Below are 20,622 nucleotides of genomic sequence, written 5' to 3' on the forward strand. Positions count from 1 at the left end.
TGGGACGAAGCATCGGTCATTCAGTTACACCAGTCATCTGCAAACTTGGCTCTCCAGCTCTTAAAGAGACTCCGTAACAAAAATTGCATCCTGTTTTTTATCATCCTACAAGTTCCAAAAGCTATTCTAATGTGTTCTGGCTTACTGCAGCACTTTGTACTATCACAGTCTCTGTAATAAATCAACTTATCTCTCTCTTGTCAGACTTGTCAGCCTGTGTCTGGAAGGCTGCCAAGTTCTTCAGTGTTGTGGTTCTGCAATGAACTCCCCCTTCCAGGCCCCTCTATGCACACTGCCTGTGCATTATTTAGATTAGGGCAGCTTCTCTCTTCTCTCTTATCTTTTACAAGCTGGATAAATCGTTCTCTGAGCTGGCTGGGCTTTCACATACTGAAGAATTACAGACACAGGCAAAGCTGTTTGCAGGAAGAAACGAGCAGCCTGAAACTTCAGTGCATGGGGGAAAGAAACACACAAATGATCTCTTGAGATTCAAAAGGAATGCTGTATACAGCCTGCTTGTGTATGGATGTATTTTCTATGTGTGGACAAACTGTACATCAACCTACTTCCTGTTTTGGTGGCCATTTTGTTTGTTTATAAACAAACTTTTTAAAACTGTTTTTAACCACTTGTAATGCGGCGAGGAGCGGCGAAATTGTGACAGAGGGTAATAGGAGATGTCCCCTAACGCACTGGTATGTTTACTTTTGTGCGATTTTAACAATACAGATTCTCTTTAAGGAACTACAAGTCCCACAATGCATGTGCCTTAATGAATCATGACTGTGACTGTCAGACTCTTGCAATGCATTGTGGGACTTGTAGTTCCTTAACAGCTGGAGAGCCAAGTTTGCAGATCACTGAGTTAGGGCATTTGTAAATAAATACCTGAGAAAAGATGGACTAATCCAAAACCTGTCAAAACTGCCAGATTTTCACTATCTACTGCGACAGCAATATAGGAAAAACAATAATAACTGATTGTGCATTTTACTATGGGAGAAATGTACATTCTAGATAAATGCATTTTAAATCTTACAATGTTTTTACGATAGTTGCCCTTTAAAGAACAAGCGACACCCATGCTAACCTAGAAATAAAAAACACATATATAAGTAGATAAATACTACTTCTACTTACATAACAGATGTATTGTGCTATCCACATAATTATTCCTGTGAATTTTATAAAGGAAAAGCAGAAAATCCTATTCTAGGCAGTGGCCATCTTGCCAAGCTAATGCTGACATCATATCCTCCCTGACTCTTGTTTTCCCCCCTCCCTTCTCTTGCTCATTGTGTATTCATTAGCTGCCCTCCTCCCAGAGTCTTCAGACACTCCCACCGAGGTGTATACTAGGAATCACATTGTCTTATCCTCCAAGGCAGGAGGACACACAGCACAGGAACTTGTGTTCATAGAAATATATGACATCCCCTGAAAATAAGCCCTTGCACAGCATTTGGTGCAAAAATGAATATAAGACACTGTCTTATTTTAGGAGAAATGCGTATTAAAAAAAAAGAAGGAATTTTACCAGAACTTGCCTACCAATTCAAAAGCACCTAATAAAAAAAATCCTCATAACTGATGATTAACTTACATTTTCTTTGACAAGCAAACATTGTGAAACACAATTTGCTACGAAGGAATGTAAAGAACCCATCATTGTACAAAGCTGCAAACTATCCCATGTTAAAAAAAAAAAAAAAAAAAAAAAAAAAGCTGATTTTTTTCCCCTCTCCTTTTCAGTGGTGTCTAAATGGGCCTCTGTTTCCTTTGATCTATGCTGAATGTCAGTCAAGGTCAAGGGGCACTTGAAGGAAATAATGTTTAGCAGGCAGGAATGGGATAAAAAGAAACACAGGAGTTCTGGCCTACGCAGAGATGAGCTCATCAATAACACCAGCTGTGGGCCACAAGCTGCACTGACCAAATAAGGAAACCTTCTACCAGACTGATCCCACTGGAGCTCCCAGAATTCCAAGAAATCCTTCTGGTGGCCATTTTCCTGTGCCCCGGGTCCAATAAATCAGGCTTCAGACTGTGTCCCCCCCAGCAACTGCTGAGCTAGTTCCAGCATGCTTTGCTCCACAAGTCCAAAAAGGAAGCAGACTGTCTGCATCTGCAGTAAACCCCCAAAAATGATTACATGACATTCTTCCCATCATTTAAAAGTTTATCCAGCTAGCTGCAGACTTCTACTGATGCCAGACGAGATTGCTAAAAAAGTAAAAGGACAAAAACAAGGCCTGGTTTTTAGCTACACTGGTATGGCAAGTGGGTTCATAGAAGTTTAAGCTGCAACCAAAACTCTACTTCTGTGTCCTACCATACCTTGCACTACCTTCACGTCAATCCACTACCAATACGAGGTACTTTACGCCACACTTGTCACTACCAAAAACTTAACACACAACTGTCTACAACCAAATACCTGCTACTACCTACACAGAATAGTCCACAACCAAACCCCTGCTTCTCGGAGCCTTTATGCCATACCTGCCATTACCCAAAGATAACAGTACAGTCCAAAACCAAACCCCTGCTTCTGTGTCCTACACACCATATTTAATTATTTATTTTATTCATTAGTTAAAGTATACCAGAGAGGAATAATATACAAAAATGTATACATACGATACCTGGGGCTTCCTCCAGCCCCATCCGCACGGATTGCTCCCACGCCACCATCCTCAGCCTTCTCCGCCTTCTTTACCGGTCCTTTAACTTTCTCCAGTCGGGGTCAACCAGTCTAAGCAAGCGCAGTGCGCTCCCTCCGTACTGCGCAGGCACATGTGTAAAACTGGCCACGCCTGGTGGAATTTACGGGACCCGGTAAAGAAGACAGAGAAGGCTGAGGATGTTGGCGTGGGAGCGATCCGTGCGGATGGGGCTGGAGGAAGCCCTAGGTATGTATAAATCTTGCATAGTTATTCGTCTCTGGTTCCCTTTAAGGATACAGGCAATATTTAGGAGTGACATACAGCAGCCATACCTTCCACCACCTTCACGTCAATCCACTACCAATTCCATGATTATGGGGGCCTTTACTTCACAGTTGCCACTACCAAAAACTTAACACAACAGTTTCCAACGAAGACCCTACTTCATTATCCAACACGCCATATCTGTCACTACCTTCATGACAGTCCACAACATCATGACAGTCCACAACCAAATCCCTGCTACAGTATCCCATATGCCATATCAGCCGCTACCTTCATGACAGTCTACAACTAAATCCCTGCTGCTAGGGGCCTTCAGTCCACACTTGTCCCTACCTAAATAAAACACAACAATCTACAACCAAAGCCCTGCTTCTGTATCCTACATGCCATACATGCCACCATCTACATGTCAGTCCTCAACCAGATCCCTATTTCTAGAGGCCTTCATGTCATACATGTCACTACCGTCACATCAGTCCAAACTAAATCTCTCAGGGGCCTTCCCCCCATATCTGTCATTACCTAAACATAACACTGTAAGAATGTGTGAGCTTCTTGCAATGTAAAACCCTCATTCATTTAGAATAAAAGTTTCAGCAGAAGACTATATTCAGAGTTTGCCCTTAAGGCATATTCTAGCGATTAGCGAACATTATTCTAATAAAATATCTTGCTTGTAGAAGGTCAGGTAAGTTCTTATCTAGCAAATTGTTCAGTCCTGTTGTCGCCAGAACTCATAAACATTTTAGGGCTGGCACAGCATGCAGAACAACATTGTTTCCATGAAAATCAGGGAACAATTCAACGGATCTCCAAGTTTAGTCTGTGATTCTGGACCTGCGCAGTCTATAGGCTATCAATCATAGAATCATGAAAGTCAATAGAAAGCTCCTAATATGATTGACACCTATAATCCACCAACAGCCCACCTGCAGTGGGATGTGATTAACCTCCATAGCGTTCTGGACAAGCTAGGCTCGTCCAGAGACGCCGGAGACCACCGCTCAGGCCCTGCTGGGCCGATTTGAATATTTTTTTTTTAAACACGCAGCTAGCAAAGTCTCAAATTGCCGCCGATCCGCCGCTACCCGCCGCGTAATAGGGCCCCCCCCGACCCCGTGCGTAGCCTGGCCAATCAGTGGCAGGCTGCGCTGAGGGGTGAATCGGGACTCCCTATGACGTCACGACGTCGATGACGTCATTCCGTTCGTCACCATGGCGATGGGGAAAGCCCTCAAGGAAATACCGTTCAGAACGGGATTTCCTGACGGGCATAGGCGCCGGCGGCGATCGGAAGGGTGGGAGGGATTCGGCAGGGAGGGGGGTATCATGTAGCTAGCGCTAGGCTAGCTACATGATTAAAAAAAAATTAGGTATAAAAAACCATGCGCAGCCCTGTGGCTGCGCAGAATCAGAACGCCCAGCAGGTTAATAGTTTAGCTTAGCTTGCTTATGTTCATTGATGCTTCTATACCTTAGTTCACATAGAGCTTATTTGTGCTTATTTATGATCGCAACACCAGTTTCCGTTACATCAACATCTGCAATGTGACAATGCAACACGCATTGTGAACAAGGCCTAAAAGTGCGTATCCTGAATTATTGACTGCATTCTACTATATGTTGTGTGGTGGTTCCTCTGTACGATAGCGTCTGTTGGAAACCTGCAGAGGAAGGGTAACATGTCATTAGGTGATGACTGATTCCCGCACAAGAGAAAGTAAGTGTTATTTCTCCAGGACAGTTGCTTTGTCTTGCAGACAGACAGATGTGACTCTCATTCCGCAAGTGCTTCCAGTCCTATGGGAGAAAAGCACTTTACAAATGTTGCTGTTCTATCAAACAAGACAATAGCGGAAGATGGATATTTGCAGCCGTACACATATACATTTCCCACATCGCTGCTGAGCCGCTCATTCCTCCGGGGACAAAGCCTGATGATTAAACTGCTTACTGTGACTCCACAATTGCATCCATCACATAATTGTTTCACCGCTACATTAAATAGCAGTACAGGAAGGGGCCCGATGACTGGGAACGTCCAAATAGCCTTTATCATTTCTGGATAAAGACCATTTATAAATGTGTTCTGCCGCATTACCTCCATCACAGAGCAAAACGCTGAGCCGCGCTAACAAACAGACTCACCTGGAATTCTGGATATTTCCCCCCTTTCTTTCCAGCCACACATATGAGGAATATCCAAGAAATACTGGTGGAGGCGCCCTTGATGATATAGTACTACTATGAAATATTATGTAAATGAGAAGTGTAACATCTTACCTTCTCAAGGACAAACCATTAAAAATGGAAAAGATATATTTATTCATGCACAATCGACGCGTTTCACGAGAGCAGGCACCTTCACTTTTAGGGCCCAACAACATTTTTCCAGGCACCTGTATTGACCTGAGGAAGCGGGCCAAGACCTGTGAAACGTGTTGTCTGTTGTGCGTTAACAAATAACCATTTTTAATGGTTTGTCCTTCTGATAAGATAAGATGTTACACTTCGTATTTACATAATATTTTGTAGTAGTGTATCATCAATGGCGCCTCCACCAGTGTTTCTAGTATAGCCCATACCCAAGGGGTTCATAGTCTAAAGGACCTTTAAAGGTAATATTCATAAATGTAAAGCCATGCACCTTGGACATACCAATGGTCGATCATCATATAAAATAAATGGCATACAGCTGGGAACATCAGAGAAGGACTTAGCAATACTTGTTGATAACAAGTTAGGCAACCATATACAATGCCAAGCAGCAGTAGCTAAAGCAAAAATAAAATTCTCATAAATAGGGAAATAATATCTGGAGATGCTAGTATACTACTCCCTCTGTATAAATCACATGTGTGGCCACATCTGGAGTATGGGATACAGTTTTGGGCACCACACTCTATAAAAGGACAATGACCTTCTGAAACAGGTATAAATGCAACTAAATTAATCAGAGGGATGGAAGATCTCACTTACCAAGAAAGGATGGACAAACTGGGCTTATTTAGATTTGAAAAAATGCGACTGAGAGGTGACCTGATTAACATGTATAAATACATCAGAGGGCAATCCAAAAGCTTGGCAGATGAGTTTTTTGGCCCTAGGTTTGTATGACAGACAAGGGGACATGATTTGCGTCTGGAGGACAAAAAATTTGCCTTCTATTTAGAACGGGGTTCTTCCTAGTGAGAGTGGTTAAAATCTGCAACATCTTACCTCAGGAAGAAGTTATGGCAAACTCTATATCTGCATTTACAGAGGGATTGGATGCTTTCCTTGCATTGAAGGGCATCTACAGCTACAATTATTAGGTAATTCCCGAAAGTTGATTCAGGGATTTGTCTGACTGCCATCTGGAGTCAGGAAGGAATTTTCCCTTTTATGGCTAATTGGCCCAAGCCTTGTAAGGTTTTTTGCCTTCCCATGGATCAAATAGCATATGTGCAGGTTCAGGATGGTGATTTTTTAATGTATTTATTATTATTATTTTTTTTTTTCTGGTTGGACTTGATGGACGGATTACTTTTTTCAACCAAACTATGTAACTATGACCTTGGCGTCCTCAGTACTCATCCAGAAGAGCGATCGACCAGCATCTGCACCAGCAGACCTGGGACACCGAGCAGGGACGGTTATATTCCTGCAGGCTGAGACAGTTGTTGCAGGTTTTTGCAACCCACCGTTGTGAATACAGTAAAACCTTGGATTGAGAGTAACTTGGTTTAAGAGCGCTTTGCAATACAAGCAACAACAAAAAATGGTGACATTTTTACTTGATATACAAGGAACGTCTTGGTATACAAGGAGAAAAAAGGTATACATGCGTGATGTCTTCACAACTGAGCCCATAGTTCTTCTCCATTTGGCGCTGCAGGATTATACTTAATTGTACTAAATCTGAGTGTAGAGACTGTGCAAAGTCACAACACGCACGCACGCACACACGCACGCGCACGCACACACACGCACACACACACACACGCACACGCGCACGCACACACACGCACATGCACACACACACACACACGCACACACACACACATACACACACACGGTTGGGCAGTGCCAACATATGGCAATGATTCTGTTAGTTATAGGGAAAGTCTTGTTTACATTTTTATTTAATACTATTTTACTATAATGGTTATTTGATTGTAGAATGAATCAACTGGGCTTTGATATAAGAGTGCTTTGTATTACAAGCAGGTTTCTGGAATGAATTATGCTCGCAAACCAAGGTTCCTCTGTATATTACTTACACGGGTGTGCTTACATATATCTCCTGGTCTCTCTCATTCCACAGATACTTGGAGGTTACGGATAACCATCAAGGATCAATTCTTTTTACACATATGAGGAGTTGATTTACTAAATCTGGAGAACTGGGGGGAGTATTTCATAACATAAGTGGTACAACATGCCTAAAATTCTATCTTCAGGAGCAGATGTGAAAATATAATCTAATAATTGAGTAATGTGATCAGATTCTGGAAGATTCCTACTTTTTTCATCTTTTTTCATCTTTTTTCAAATTATCTTCTTTTCAGTGCCAGGTGCCAATGATGTATGTATCGCATGGTTAGTGATTGTCTGTAAACCTCATAATCATTAGGCAGTTTTTTTTTTTTTTTTTATATACCCGGTATATTTCTATACCAAAAATAACCACTGCGCTAATGAGGTTGTTTTACACAGCTCAGCGCAGCTTTGATTACTTTGGTATAACGTTATTGCTACTTATTACACCTAAATGATCTACATATTGTTTTTTTTTTCAGGAGAAATTAGGCTTTTTGTGGTTGATATTTTTTTTTGTAATTACTTTATTTTCTGTGCATTTTAAAGGGAAAATAAGGGAAAAAAATAAAAAAAATACACTATCCATTTTCATCCATGATATCTTTAAAAGAGAACTGTAGTTATAGGTATATAGAGGCTGCCATATTGATTTTCTTTTAAGCAATACCAGTTGCCTGGCTATCCTGCTGATGCTCTGCCTCTAATACCTTTAGCCATAGACCCTGAACAAGCATGCAGCAGATCAGGTGTTTCTGACATTTTTGTCAGATCTGACAAGATTAGCTGCATGCTTGTTTCTGGTGTGATGCTGCAGGCAGATAGCTCAGCAGGATAGCCAGGTAACTGGTATTGCTTAAAAGGAAATCAATATGGCAGCCTTTATATACCTCTCACTACACTTCTCCTTTAACCACTGTATCCACCACTACAGTATATCTACGTCCTCTGTGTCTTCATCTAAGCCATGGTAACTTCAATGTATGGTTGTATCAATTGCGCTCCCCTCTTAACACCCTCCCCTCTATGTAAAAAAAGGCTTGCTGCAACTCAAAATCGATGCCACATGTACACCTTAATAATTAAAGCAATGTTTCTGGAGTGCGCTACCCCTTCCCACTGTCCAAAATACAAACAGTTCTCTTTAGTGCGTCCTTCACTGTCCACCATCCACTTTCTGATGCTCCAGGGGATTCTTCCCGTTATTGGCACAGTTCATATGTAAAAAAAGGAGGGACAAAAACGAAACATCATAGTGCGATTTTTTTTTTACATATGAACTGTGCCAATAACGGGAAGAATCCCCTGGAGCATCAGAAAGTGGATGGTGGACAGTGAAGGACGCACTAAAAAGAACTGTTTGTATTTTGGACAGTGGGAAGGGGTAGCGCACTCCAGAAACATTGCTTTAAGCCATGGTAACGTCTTGTAGCAGAAGCCTAGCTGTGCACAAATGGGCTTGCTCCTGTGCACACCTCTGGCACTATCTGATGCAGCACTAATTGGTGAAAGGGAATATCAGAATCATCTTTATTTCGCCAAGTACGCTAGATAATGTACCCGGAATTGAATGTGGTGCACATGGCATTGGCAGAGACAGGACCAGACAAGGCATAGTAGACATGAAAGTAAATGAGAATATACATGGTACAGACAATATATACAATACTGTACAATATACAATGTAAGACATACAATATACAGATCCGTGAGTCAATTTAGGGTGTAGGGAGTGGTCTGCGTATGAGTTCATGGTTCAGAGTGAGCAACAGATACTGTCTGTGATGCCTGATACAGTTCATGGTTCAGAGTGAGCAACAGATACTGTCTGTGATGCCTGATACAGTTCATGGTTCAAGGTGGGCAACAGATATAATCCGTGAATCAAAGTTCAGGGTGGGCAACAGTTACATGATACAGTTCATGGTTCAGAGTGTGCAGCAGATACAGACCAGGTGCCGGTCGCAGATTTGCTTCTCAAGGGCTAAAGTGTTGTTGCCTGGCAGGAGTTAGAGTTCAGTAGGAGGACTGCCTGGGGAAAGAAAGTGCACTTGTGCCTGCTGGTCCTGGAGGCAAGATGTTCCCTGAACCAATAACATTTCTTTTTACTATTAAAAATACTTATATTTTCTCAAATCATAATTTAAAAAAATTTCCATTAAAATGCATTGAAAACAAAATTGTTCAAGGGAAAAATTCCATACAATGAGAGTCTTGAAAAAAACAATTTATATTTAATTCAAGTGTCGTAAGTAGGGATAAAGTTATTGCTGATTAAATAGGGACATAGCTAAAATGTAAAAAAAAAATGCAAAGTGGTTAATGTAAACAGTTCTATTGTACATTAAATCCACTCATTTTGTTTGTTTATCTCTCTTGTTTATTAAAATAGTCCATTTGTGTCCACCATGTATTGGGGACATACTCTATACTTTACTCACTGCTGCCCCTCTCTTCTCCTGCAATTTTTATTTTACACATGTTTACTCTCTATTCCTGCCCTTGAATCCCCTGGGGGGAGGAGGGGGGTTTCCTGTAATTCCTATTCAACTCTGCGGCCTTTTTATCAGCTCAGAGATGAATTAACAGATTTATCTAGGATTTTGTAGAGCGAAGAATTCAGTGACTTATTTTTAAATCTTCTAAAACGAATGATTATTTAGTCAACGGAGTGCTGAAATGCTTCTCTTTTGTGTGCATTAAAGCAGGACTGTGGAGTCGGTACAAAAAGCATCCGACACCAACTCTGACTCCTCAGTTTATGAAATCACCGACTCCGACTCCAGGTACCCAACATTGCTCTGACTCCCCGACTCCGACTCCTTAGTCTAAAACTTACCAAAGCTGTTGAGTTGGTACAAAACTCATCCGACTCCTCAGTTTATGAAATCACTGACTCCAACTCCGACTCCTGGTACCCAAAATTGCTCAAACTCCTCGACTGCCCCTCCACAACCCTGCATTAAAGTACACTTAACGTATGCAAATGTGGTCCCCATGTGGTTTTTCTAAATTTCCTCAACAGACACACAAATTGGCTACAAAGACATGCATGAACGCTTGCAAATATACCGGTAATGGAAATGTGGTTTATGGTGCCTCAGCCACCATGTATGGCAGGAACAAGAGGGCCTGTCTCCACTTTTTGCACAGGAAAACTGTAGCCAGTGTTAATCAATGGGCTAGGTCACACTTGAATGCATTTTTCCCATGCAGAAAGGAAAACTGACGAGTGGAGACAGGCCTACGAGTTGGTGGAGCGCACACAGGTTATTTTTAGCGAGACAGGTAGAATGGGCACCGGGCATTTGGGCACTGCCATAGACTGTAATATGAATTACGGCTACAGCGGCACTCAGAGGGTAATTGGCAATTTACAATTCAGAAATAGCTAGAAGCTGAAATGCATCTTACCCCTGAGTCCATGGCGGCCCAGAGGGGTAATAGTAATCTACGCCGCCAGCAAATCTGCAATCACCATTTTTTGGCTTCACCCTGCGGCCAAATTTCCAGGCGCCCTTTTAACATGAATGCATTTTTAGCCATGTAGTGCATCTCACCCATACAGTCTATACAACCACATGTCTCTGCCCCCCGGGTCACAGTACATAATGTATATATAGCCGCTAACAATAATTGGACAGGAAAAGCTGGCTCGTAAAGTTGATCTTACAATGTCGATTCCTTTTGATCTCTAACGACACGTCAAATTAGCTTAATTATAAATGTGGCTTAAGCCTATGTATCACCTTTATAGAAAATGTTATTCTCACATCAGGCTCATTAACAGAGCTTATTTGATCTTTATACTTTTAAAAAGACAGCTACAGTATATCCCATGGATCGTTATTGCTAAATACTTGTACATTATGTCGCCAGACGGATGGAGCGGTCTCATGTCTTCTTGTGTGATCGTGTGTTTCAGATATTCTTCAACAACAGCCGACAGACGACCAATTATATCTTTACATCTCAAGCCACATACACTAAATTGGTGCTCACAGTTAAAGAGGAACTGTAACCATGGAGATGTTTACTTTATTTCGAATAGAACTTCAGGGGGGGGGGGGGGGGGGTCTGTATGGCTGATATTGTGGTGAAAACCCAGATTTCCCAAAAACCCAGAGGAGAGATGACTGTCTCTCTTGCTGCTGGATTACCAACTCCAGCACATGTATTGTTTACATTATATAAAAGAATACTGTCTGCTGAAGTATTTTGGTTATTTTTACCTAGAAATCATCATGTTATAAATGTATGCTGGGAAGGCCCATGAGTTATAGCTTAATCTCTGTCTCTATCTTGGCAGTTGCAGTATAAGACTTTCTAAGATAAATAGTTATCAGTGTGCCACAAGCTAGCGTTTTTGGATATATGCCTAGCTTATACTAACACAGAGGAATAATTTATATTGCGTTGCCCACTGTCCTAACCCCTGCTGCTCTGCATTCTATGTACTGCTTTTTACAGCTTATTCTTGTAAATTGCTTCTGTATTAAGAGGGGGGAATTGTATGCTGAAGCAAGATCTAGAAATACTCCAGATTCAGCACAGAAGAAAGCATTACCCTGTTGGGAAAAATAAGTACCTACATACCTTAGCTGCCCCGATCTGCTCCTTACGGAACTTCTCAAGAGGTGATATCAGGACATCATTGGCGTTCTGGATCTGAAAAAGAAAAAAGTTGTTAAAAATGTTATCCCAACTTCTCTAGGCGTTAAAGTGCACTATTTCCAATGGTTGAACAAGTGAATAGAAAGCGTGTGTTCACTTTGGCCTTCCCCCCACTAGTGCTCTAAACCCGCAGCTGAACTCTGGTCCCCTACCTTTCATGTCCCCACCTCTCCCTCCAGATCAAGAGTGTCAAACTCAAATACAAAGAGAGCCGACATTGGGCCAACCTCACTGTTTACTGGCCCCCTTCTTCTCTTATACAGTTCCCAGGTGTCTAATGCCCCCCCCCCCCCCCCCCCCTCCAACTGCTGTACTGTTCCTGGTGTCTAGAGACCCCCACCCCCCTATACAGTTCCCTAGTGTTATGTGATCCCCCCCCCCCCCTTCTTCTCCTCCATATGGCTTCACTGGTGTTCTAGAGCTTTACGCAGAATATAGCTTCCCTGGTGGTCTAGAGTGGGCCAAACAGAGTGCAAAGTGAGGGAACCACTTGAGGGCTAAATTGAATGGCTCTGAGGGCCAGATTTGGCCAGTAGGCCGGAGTTTGACATATATGCTCTAGATTGTAAGCCTTCGGGCAGGGTCCTCCTCCTTATGTCTCCTACCTGATCACGCACCTCTATTACAGTACACCCATCCTATGGATCTGAGTGAACTCGACTTGCCTAATCTCCATGCTCCCATCCAGTGACTGACTAAGCATCACCTTGTACTCATACTGTGCAGCGTGATCTTGTTTGCCTGTATTCCTGTATTGTCATATTGCTGTATGTCACCCCTAAATATTGTCTGTAACCTTAATGTCCAGCGATGCATAATATGTTGGCGCTTTATAAATACAATAAATAAAAAAAATAAAAAGTGTCCTCCAGTGGGCATTCTTTTCAACTTTTCAGGCTTATTCACCCTACAAGAGCTTTTCTAGGCGCTTTGTTGTTTTAAAAGCTCTTGTTAATGTTATCCTATGTGTGTGATCACACTGGAGCCATGTGATTTTGTAAAAATCCTGCATAGCATTGCATTAGCAAGAGCTTTTCAAAATCACTTTTTTTCAAAATCAGCTTAAAGTGTAACTGTCGAGGATAAAATAAAAAATCAATTCTTTATTTTTAGCTGGTAAACAAGTAATAAGGATGCTAATCAGGCAATCCAAAAGTTAAAATCACTATTATTTTTCATAGTTACATAGTTATTTTGGTTGAAAAAAGACATCCGTCCATCGAGTTCAACCAGAGAACAAAGTACACCACCAGCCTACTCCCTCACATATCCCTGTTGATCCAGAGGAAGGCGATCCAGAGGAAGGCGATTTCTTGTTTATAAATGATCATTCCCCAGTTTACCTGACTCTTATTTGGTACGTTGCTGCAAAATATAAAGTTGCAGGGCATGCTGGGTTGTCCTTTTTTTGCTTCTGTACATTAGTTAAGTCTGAGGGGAAATAAAGAAGCAAAAAAAGACAACCCAGCATGCCCTGCAACTTCCTTTGTGCGGCAATGTACCAAATAAGAGTCAGGTAAACTGGGGAATGATAATTTATAAACAAGAAAAGTAATAGAGATTTTAACTTTTGGATTGCCTGATTAGCATCCTTATTACTTGTTTACCAGATAAAAATAAATAATTGATTTTTTATTTTATGCCCGACAGTTACACTTTAAAAAGCTCTTGTAGTATGAACAAGCCCTTCAACTTCACATTTTTTACCTTTAGAGTAAGTTTCTGCAGTTTTACTATATTTTTCCATTTTTTAGCCAGCTTTATTTTTAGTTTGTATTCTTTTGCACATTATTATTATTGTCTACATTTTGAACTTTTAAACATAGAAAGGTAAGTGAAAGTTCCCAGGAGTAAAACAAGCACAGCAGAGTCAGGAGGCAAAAAAAATGCAGTTTTCAAAATAGTTCACAATGATCATAGAAACATTTAATACTTCACATTTTTCAAACATTGTTAGTAAATAATTAAAGCTGTTTTACCCGTTAGGATTAGGGAGTTGTGGTGGGGGTGGGGCTTAATTTTGCCAACAACTTTGCACTTTAAATAACAAAGCACCAGCAATAGACCAAAAACTTTGTCCGAAGTACTGTATAGTGTTTGTAGAAATTTAAAAGCATCTTTGCCTGAACTTAACCATGTTGCAGAGAGATTGAACCTACGTGTTGCTGAGTCTCTTGTGGCAAACAGCTCATGTGAATCTGCAGTTACAAATCCCAGTAAAACAAGAAATTAGGGATGATTATTGAGATGCAAATATTTCAGAGTTCATGCAGGATTATGTCCATTTTTATGCAACTACTTGCGGCTTGAAAATGGAACAATCAATTTAAACCTGGGTGGGACTTGATTGTTCCATTTTCACACTGCATAGATTTGCATACACATTTCCATAATCCTACAGGAACTTGGAAATATTTGCATCCCATTGATCATCCCTAGTCTCGTTTTACTGGGATCTGTAACTGCAAATTCATTTGAGCTTTTTGCCTAACTTGTAATCTCTTAATGGCATTCCTACTATTATTATTATTATCATTTATTTTTATCACACCAAGCTAAACAATATACAGTGGATGAAGATGGTGAAAGAAAGGCATACATAACAAATACAAATTATGCCACGTGAGGAGAAGAGGACTACGTTCACGCAGGATTACAAGGAAGTCGGGATAATAAAGTATATAACAGGAAGGGAAAATGGAACGAGTAGTGGGAACTATTGATTTCCAAGGAAGTAGGGAAAATATACGGTAGTACACAACTGGTAGGAAAATAAAACTGTTGTGGAAAATATTGATATCCATTAGGTACATATTGTTTACACCATTCTCCAGTCACTCATCACAGGTGTGCCTTTCTCTGGCCCACCACTAGAGGTAGCTGTTGGCATGCACACTTCTCATTCAGAACAACAAAGAGGCAACATTTATTTTCCTAACAGAGACCTCTGGTGGCCAGGGGCAGAATCTAATAAAAAGAGGTAGCTGACTGCTGTAAGCCTCACATACCGGGGCTCCTGCAGAAAAGGCCACCTCATGCTATTATTCGTTTTTAAAGCTGTTGCACTGCCTATTTTTAAAAGCCTAATATGTGTTGATAGTACAGTTATCCCGTAAAATCAATATGGAGGATGAATCGCTAAAGTACAAAGCAAGTTATACAATAAAACTGCTTCACGGGAAAACAAGTTCTCCTTCGCTTTGTATTCCCTTTAAACCGCTCGGTGTATAAAAGAGCCCCATATATTTTATTGCCTTTTACGCCGTGTCAACCCCTCTGCGCCTCACGCTGCCTCCATCACAAATCTCGCCTGGCACCTAACCGGCGCTCATAATTCCTATACAAAATATTGATTGAAAATATTGATTTTTCCTTTCTCTTATATGATAAATATACAGGCAAGATGACAGATTTGCAGCTGGGCCTCGTAACAAAACATAAACTGTAGCGTTTCTGGCGAAATTGTGTAACTGGTTTTGAAGCGTCTACAATATGTGCGGCGTTTTCCCAAACAGGGCATTTCCTGGCTGCTGTTAACTATTCTGCGGAGGGGAGACAGAAGCCCTACAAACTGCCACCAAAATGCAGTATTTATGGACTGCAAGGATGGCTACTGACCTTCTTCTCTCCATAAATTAGGAAAGACACGGCTGAATGGCACTGGAGATCTGGGCATAATTGTCAGAGAGGGCAGCGATGAGTGAAAGAAATAGAATTGGCATATTTTAGCTCGTAAGCTGTGCGGGAATCCCAGCAATACTCACACAGGCCCTAAAATACGACAAGTGGAGAGTGTGTGTGATCCAGTAGACCTGAACCATTGTCTGATACTGCACTAGACTTGTTTAAAGAGACACTGAAGTGAAAAAAAATTATGATATAATGATTTGTATGTGTAGTATAGCTAAGAAATAAAACATTTGGAGCAGAGACATAAGTCTAATATTGTTTCCAGTACAGGAAGAGTTAAGAAACTCCAGTTGTTATCTATGCAAAAGAGCCATTGAGATCTATGACTTTCAAAGTCACAGAGAGCTCTGTCTTCTGGAGCTTGTTCTCTCAAGTGTCTGGCTGTAACGATTGTGGGATATCTTCGTGGTCAGCGCACAAGATGTGCGCTGACACTGCGGAAGTCCTCCACAAGCGTGTCAAAATGACAGAACCCAGCTTTTGCTGCAAGCACCAGTAGAGGGGAATTCCCACCGGCAGATGGAGCTGTGGAGTGCAGAGGAATGAACCCTCTGCACTGCCACAGATGACAGGTGGAAATTGTACGAAAAGAAGCAACACAGGGCAAGATAGCCCCTAAAGAGAGAGAACACAGAGACAGAATCAATGTGTGTTCACCAAACTAGTCACCACCCAGCGACGGTGAACACACAACGGCGGAAACGAAGTGGGAACGCAATCGCAAGAATGGCGATTGCCAAATAGTGACACCAGACTGAGCAGGACAGAGCACGAGAGTAGCAAAGGCACAGCAAACAACAATCAGAGGATAAGGAAAATAACAAACGCTAGCTAAACGCAAACACCGCACTCATTTGCAACAGCAAACACGTTTTCTGCACGATCACCGCGCGATAGGCGCCCAGTGATAAGCGTGCCACCCTAACTAGCCACAAGTAACACAAATGAGCAAAAACAGACAAGACAGACAGATGAGGTAGCCAGTAGCAACCGCTGCTCCAGCTTACACTCCAGGAACACAGATCAGAAGGATTCACAGCCGCTACCGCTAGAGGCTAGTGCAATCCAAACAAGACAGAGCGATTTGCTATCAGCTGCCGCTGGCGACAGCGCAATTGCAACAGAAAAACAAGTCAGGACTGAATAGGCAGTACAAATTATACACAAACTGACTGCACTAAATAGGAATGCAAGGAGCACTCCCCAAGAATTAACTATACTAAGATAGCAGTGGCTGACACTCCAGGTGAGTCCAACAGGTACAAACCTCTATGAGCAGCAAAGGATTCTGGGAGAACATGGTATTTATACTGCCAGCCTTCAAAGGAGGCAAGTAGGCAATTTGCATAACGAATGCATGCAAATTCCTCAGCAGCAGAGCAGGTCTGAAACTTGCAAAGCAAAGACAGGTCTCTTTTCCAGAGACCTGCAGCCCTCAGACTTAAGGAATGGTCAAACAGCTGTCTGTCTGTGCAGACAGCTGAGCGGATCATTCCACTGGCACTGCATTGTTTGTTTTCCTGCAGAGGACCATTCAAAATTTCACTAGCCTGCTCTGTAAAATCATTTAGAATGCTGAGTAGTGTGTAAACTGCAAATATTAGAGAATAATGCAATGTTATTAAAAAAAAAAAAACTATATAACTGAAAATAAAAATGAGAATATTTTCTTTGCTACTAATGTTCTAGTAATTATCCGTACAACACATACAATTCATTATATCATCATTTATTTTTCGCTTCAGTGTCTCTTTAAAGTACCGTGGCAAAAATGAGTAACATTGTAAAATACGGTACACATAAACACATACATATAAGAAGTACATTTCTTCCAGAGTTACTGTATGTTGCTGTCACTTACAATAGGTAATAGAAAACGGAAAGAACTGACAGGTTTTGGACTAGCCCAGCTCCTAATGGGGGATTTTTTTTTGTTTACAAATGCAATTCCTAAAAGGGATATACAGTACACAAAGATGCCGACTGCCCCCCTACCTGCTTGCACACTATTTCGGCAGTTGCACTGAGCAACTGCCATTCACTAAGTGCTTTTGAAATACAGAAAACCCTGAGAAACCCCCCTGTCAGATTTCTACTACCTACTGTAAGTGACAGCAACATAGGAGAAAAGTAATTTATGGCTCATTTTACTCTGGGAGAAATGTACTTCATACTTGTATGTGTTTACATGTATTTTGAATTGTATAATTTTCACGATAGTGATCCTTTAAAAATTGTCTGTTACTGAGTGGCAAAAGTTTGCGCTGCCTGGCCAATCAGTGCCAGGCAGCGCTGAGGGGTGGATCGGCACTCCCTTAGACGTCACGACGTCCATGACGTCGGTGACATTATCCCGCCCCGTCGCCATGGCATGGGGGAAGCCCTTCAGGAAATCCCGTTCTTCGAATGGGATTTCCTGATCAAAGATCTCCGGAGGCGATCGAAGCAGGCAGGGGGATGCCGCTATCATGTAGCGAGCCCTAGTGCTGCGCTGCCCCCTGGCGGTTTCTAATAGACCGCAAGGAGGGTTAAAGCAAACCTGTGAGGAAAAAAAAGTAAAAAAATAAATAAACAGATACTAACCTAAGTAGTGGGAAGATTTCCGATGCCACAGAGGCTTCCCAGGTCATCCTCAACCCCATGATTGCTGTCTGGAAACCTCTTCCTCTTCCCGGTCGCACTCCCATCCAAGTATGAGCGCAGCCATACAGCACATGTGTGAGTATGATATGCTCATGCCCAGTGGCACGAAGCTGAATGGAAACTTAGGTAAAAACACCACTTGGGTGTAGACCCAAGTAAATGATGGTTCCCAGGGCCCCTGCGGAGGTGTCGCAGCAGAGTGGACTCCTCTGTCCGGCCGGCGCTCTCCTCCTTCCGTCTGTGTCCTTGCTGGCACCCTGGCGGCACTTTAGCCAGAAGTCTAAATTTTCATGCAGTAATTACAGGGGCCAAGCGGAATGAGGAGAAGAACGAGCAACATACCGAGGTATGTGGATCCAGCATGAACATACCTCCGTGCTTACCTTAAGCACCTTTGCCTCAGGTCAGGTATCCTTTAACCCATTAGCAGCTTCAATAGAGTTATCTGGTTTGCGATAAGTAATAAACTGCTTTTGACCTCAGTCTGCAGAAAACATTGTGCTGTAAATTCTTGGAATGCTTTGATCTCTCTCTACTAGCAGAACACATAGAAACTGAGCAGAAGTCCACTGTTATTGTCTCACACTGCCCCTGGTGACACGTGTCCATAAATACACATTACAGCAGCACTAATAAGAAACAGGGAAATGTAACAAATAAGAAATAAAAAAAATGTGCTAAAATCAATTGGTCTAGAGCACTTGTAAGCCTCTAAATAAATTGGCTGCTAAAGGGTTAAAAACTGTAAGTGACTACATTGTGTTTCTGACATCATATTTGCGTACATTGCGAAAGGGTCCTGATACTCTAATTATTATTAAAATCACTGTACTTAATATGAATGCTGTGATGCTGCATACCGACATGAGGATTTTCATTAGTGACTTGTATTCTGCAGTAAATAAGCCTGTTTAGGGCCCCTTCATTGCTGTGACCTCCATTCAATAAACCAGTAAGATCACTACAAAGAACAAGGAGTCCACACATTGACAACAAATCACCCCGAGCTAATCAGGTCACATCTTGGCTCGCTGGAACAGGGTAACCCGCTATCTCTTATTTAAAAAGGCCACACTCCTCAGTGTTCTCCCCAGAATTTTTTTCTAGCCGGATGGCATGAAAAAGAAGCCGGGTAGGGTGAGATGAGAGAATGCTTTTCTGCACAACTCTGCTTACAGCATAGAACAGGGTGAGCTGATAGCAGCCGGGCGCTCACCAAAACTAGCCGGGTGGAGCACCCGGCTAAGAGAGCCTGGGGAGAACACTGCTCCTCATTAAACCTGGTTTTATGTCCTTGCAGAAATTGCCGGTATTTGTCATGAATAAATGAAAATCAAGCTTGTACATACATCACAACACAAGAGCATCAAGGAACATCGCAGGAGAAGTGTTAACTTGGGCCAGTCAGAGTATGTGGATAAACTGCTGAGGTAAGATATCCAGACGGCACAGAGGTGCACATACATCATATGAACTCCCTTCCACATGTCCGATGCTAAGAAGGATCCTGCCAGAAAGGGTGAGGATTGTTACACTGAACAACTGTGCAGTGTAACATCCATTGTGGACATTGATGTCTAACTAGTTTCGCCCAGCACAGACATTTTCACGGGGAGCACGGTCATCTTTAAGCCGTAGGGAAGTAAATACCGGTATAACTAAATTCAAAACTGGAAAAAACGGAAACAAAGAAAAGAGGCACAGATTTCCTATCTAGCTTTTCCCTTTTTCAGTCAGGCCTTTACTTCCCACAGCAGGTTAAGAATTTCAGAACAGCAGACGAGGTCTAAAGCGGAATACTCACCTAACGTCGCAGGAAGATCCATCACAGTGACGCCCCCAGTGACGAGCGTTCCCTGGTCCATCTTCCAGCTGGCGGGTATCTGCGACGGTATACGACAGGCGCAAACCAGAGTTCAAAGGTTTGCGGCACTTTTCATGGGAGTGGTCGGCGATCTTAAAGATCTGATACACCATGATGGTTGTTGTCGCCTTTGGCTAGGGTTGTGCAGATAATCGTGCGCCTGTACCCGTCACAAGATCACGGAAATGCGTGTCGATTTATAAAAAAAAAATGCCGGCCATCAGAAAAACTGCGTAGTGGCTACGGGCCTTCAGAAGAGATGCCGTCCAACGATGGAATCACCTCCCAGTGTTCTCCCCAGGCTTTTTGGTCAGAACCCGGCTTTTATCAGCTCACCTCCTTCTATGCTGTAAGCAGAGTTACGCACAGAAGCACCAGCCCTGCATTCTCTCATCTCGCCCCACCCGGCTAATTTTTCATGCCACCCGGCTGTAAAAAATATCTGAGGAGATCACTGCCTCCATTGCCTTTCATTAGCCTAGCGCTTTTGGAATCACC

At 42.2% G+C, this 20,622-nt stretch overlaps 1 protein-coding gene across 1 annotated transcript in view; it reads right to left on the reverse strand.

Annotated features, from left to right (window-relative positions):
• Window positions 1–20,622, reverse strand: part of LOC137544792 (rho GTPase-activating protein 42-like) — a 397,590-nt gene that overhangs the window by 144,604 nt on the left and 232,364 nt on the right. Inside the window, exon 4 of the mRNA XM_068265881.1 lies at window positions 11,850–11,921. Within this exon, the coding sequence (XP_068121982.1) occupies window positions 11,850–11,921 (72 nt within the window). The remainder of the gene's footprint in view (window positions 1–11,849; window positions 11,922–20,622) is intronic.

The sequence above is a fragment of the Hyperolius riggenbachi genome, chromosome 2, assembly GCF_040937935.1.
Source record: "Hyperolius riggenbachi isolate aHypRig1 chromosome 2, aHypRig1.pri, whole genome shotgun sequence".
Taxonomy (NCBI): domain Eukaryota; kingdom Metazoa; phylum Chordata; class Amphibia; order Anura; family Hyperoliidae; genus Hyperolius; species Hyperolius riggenbachi.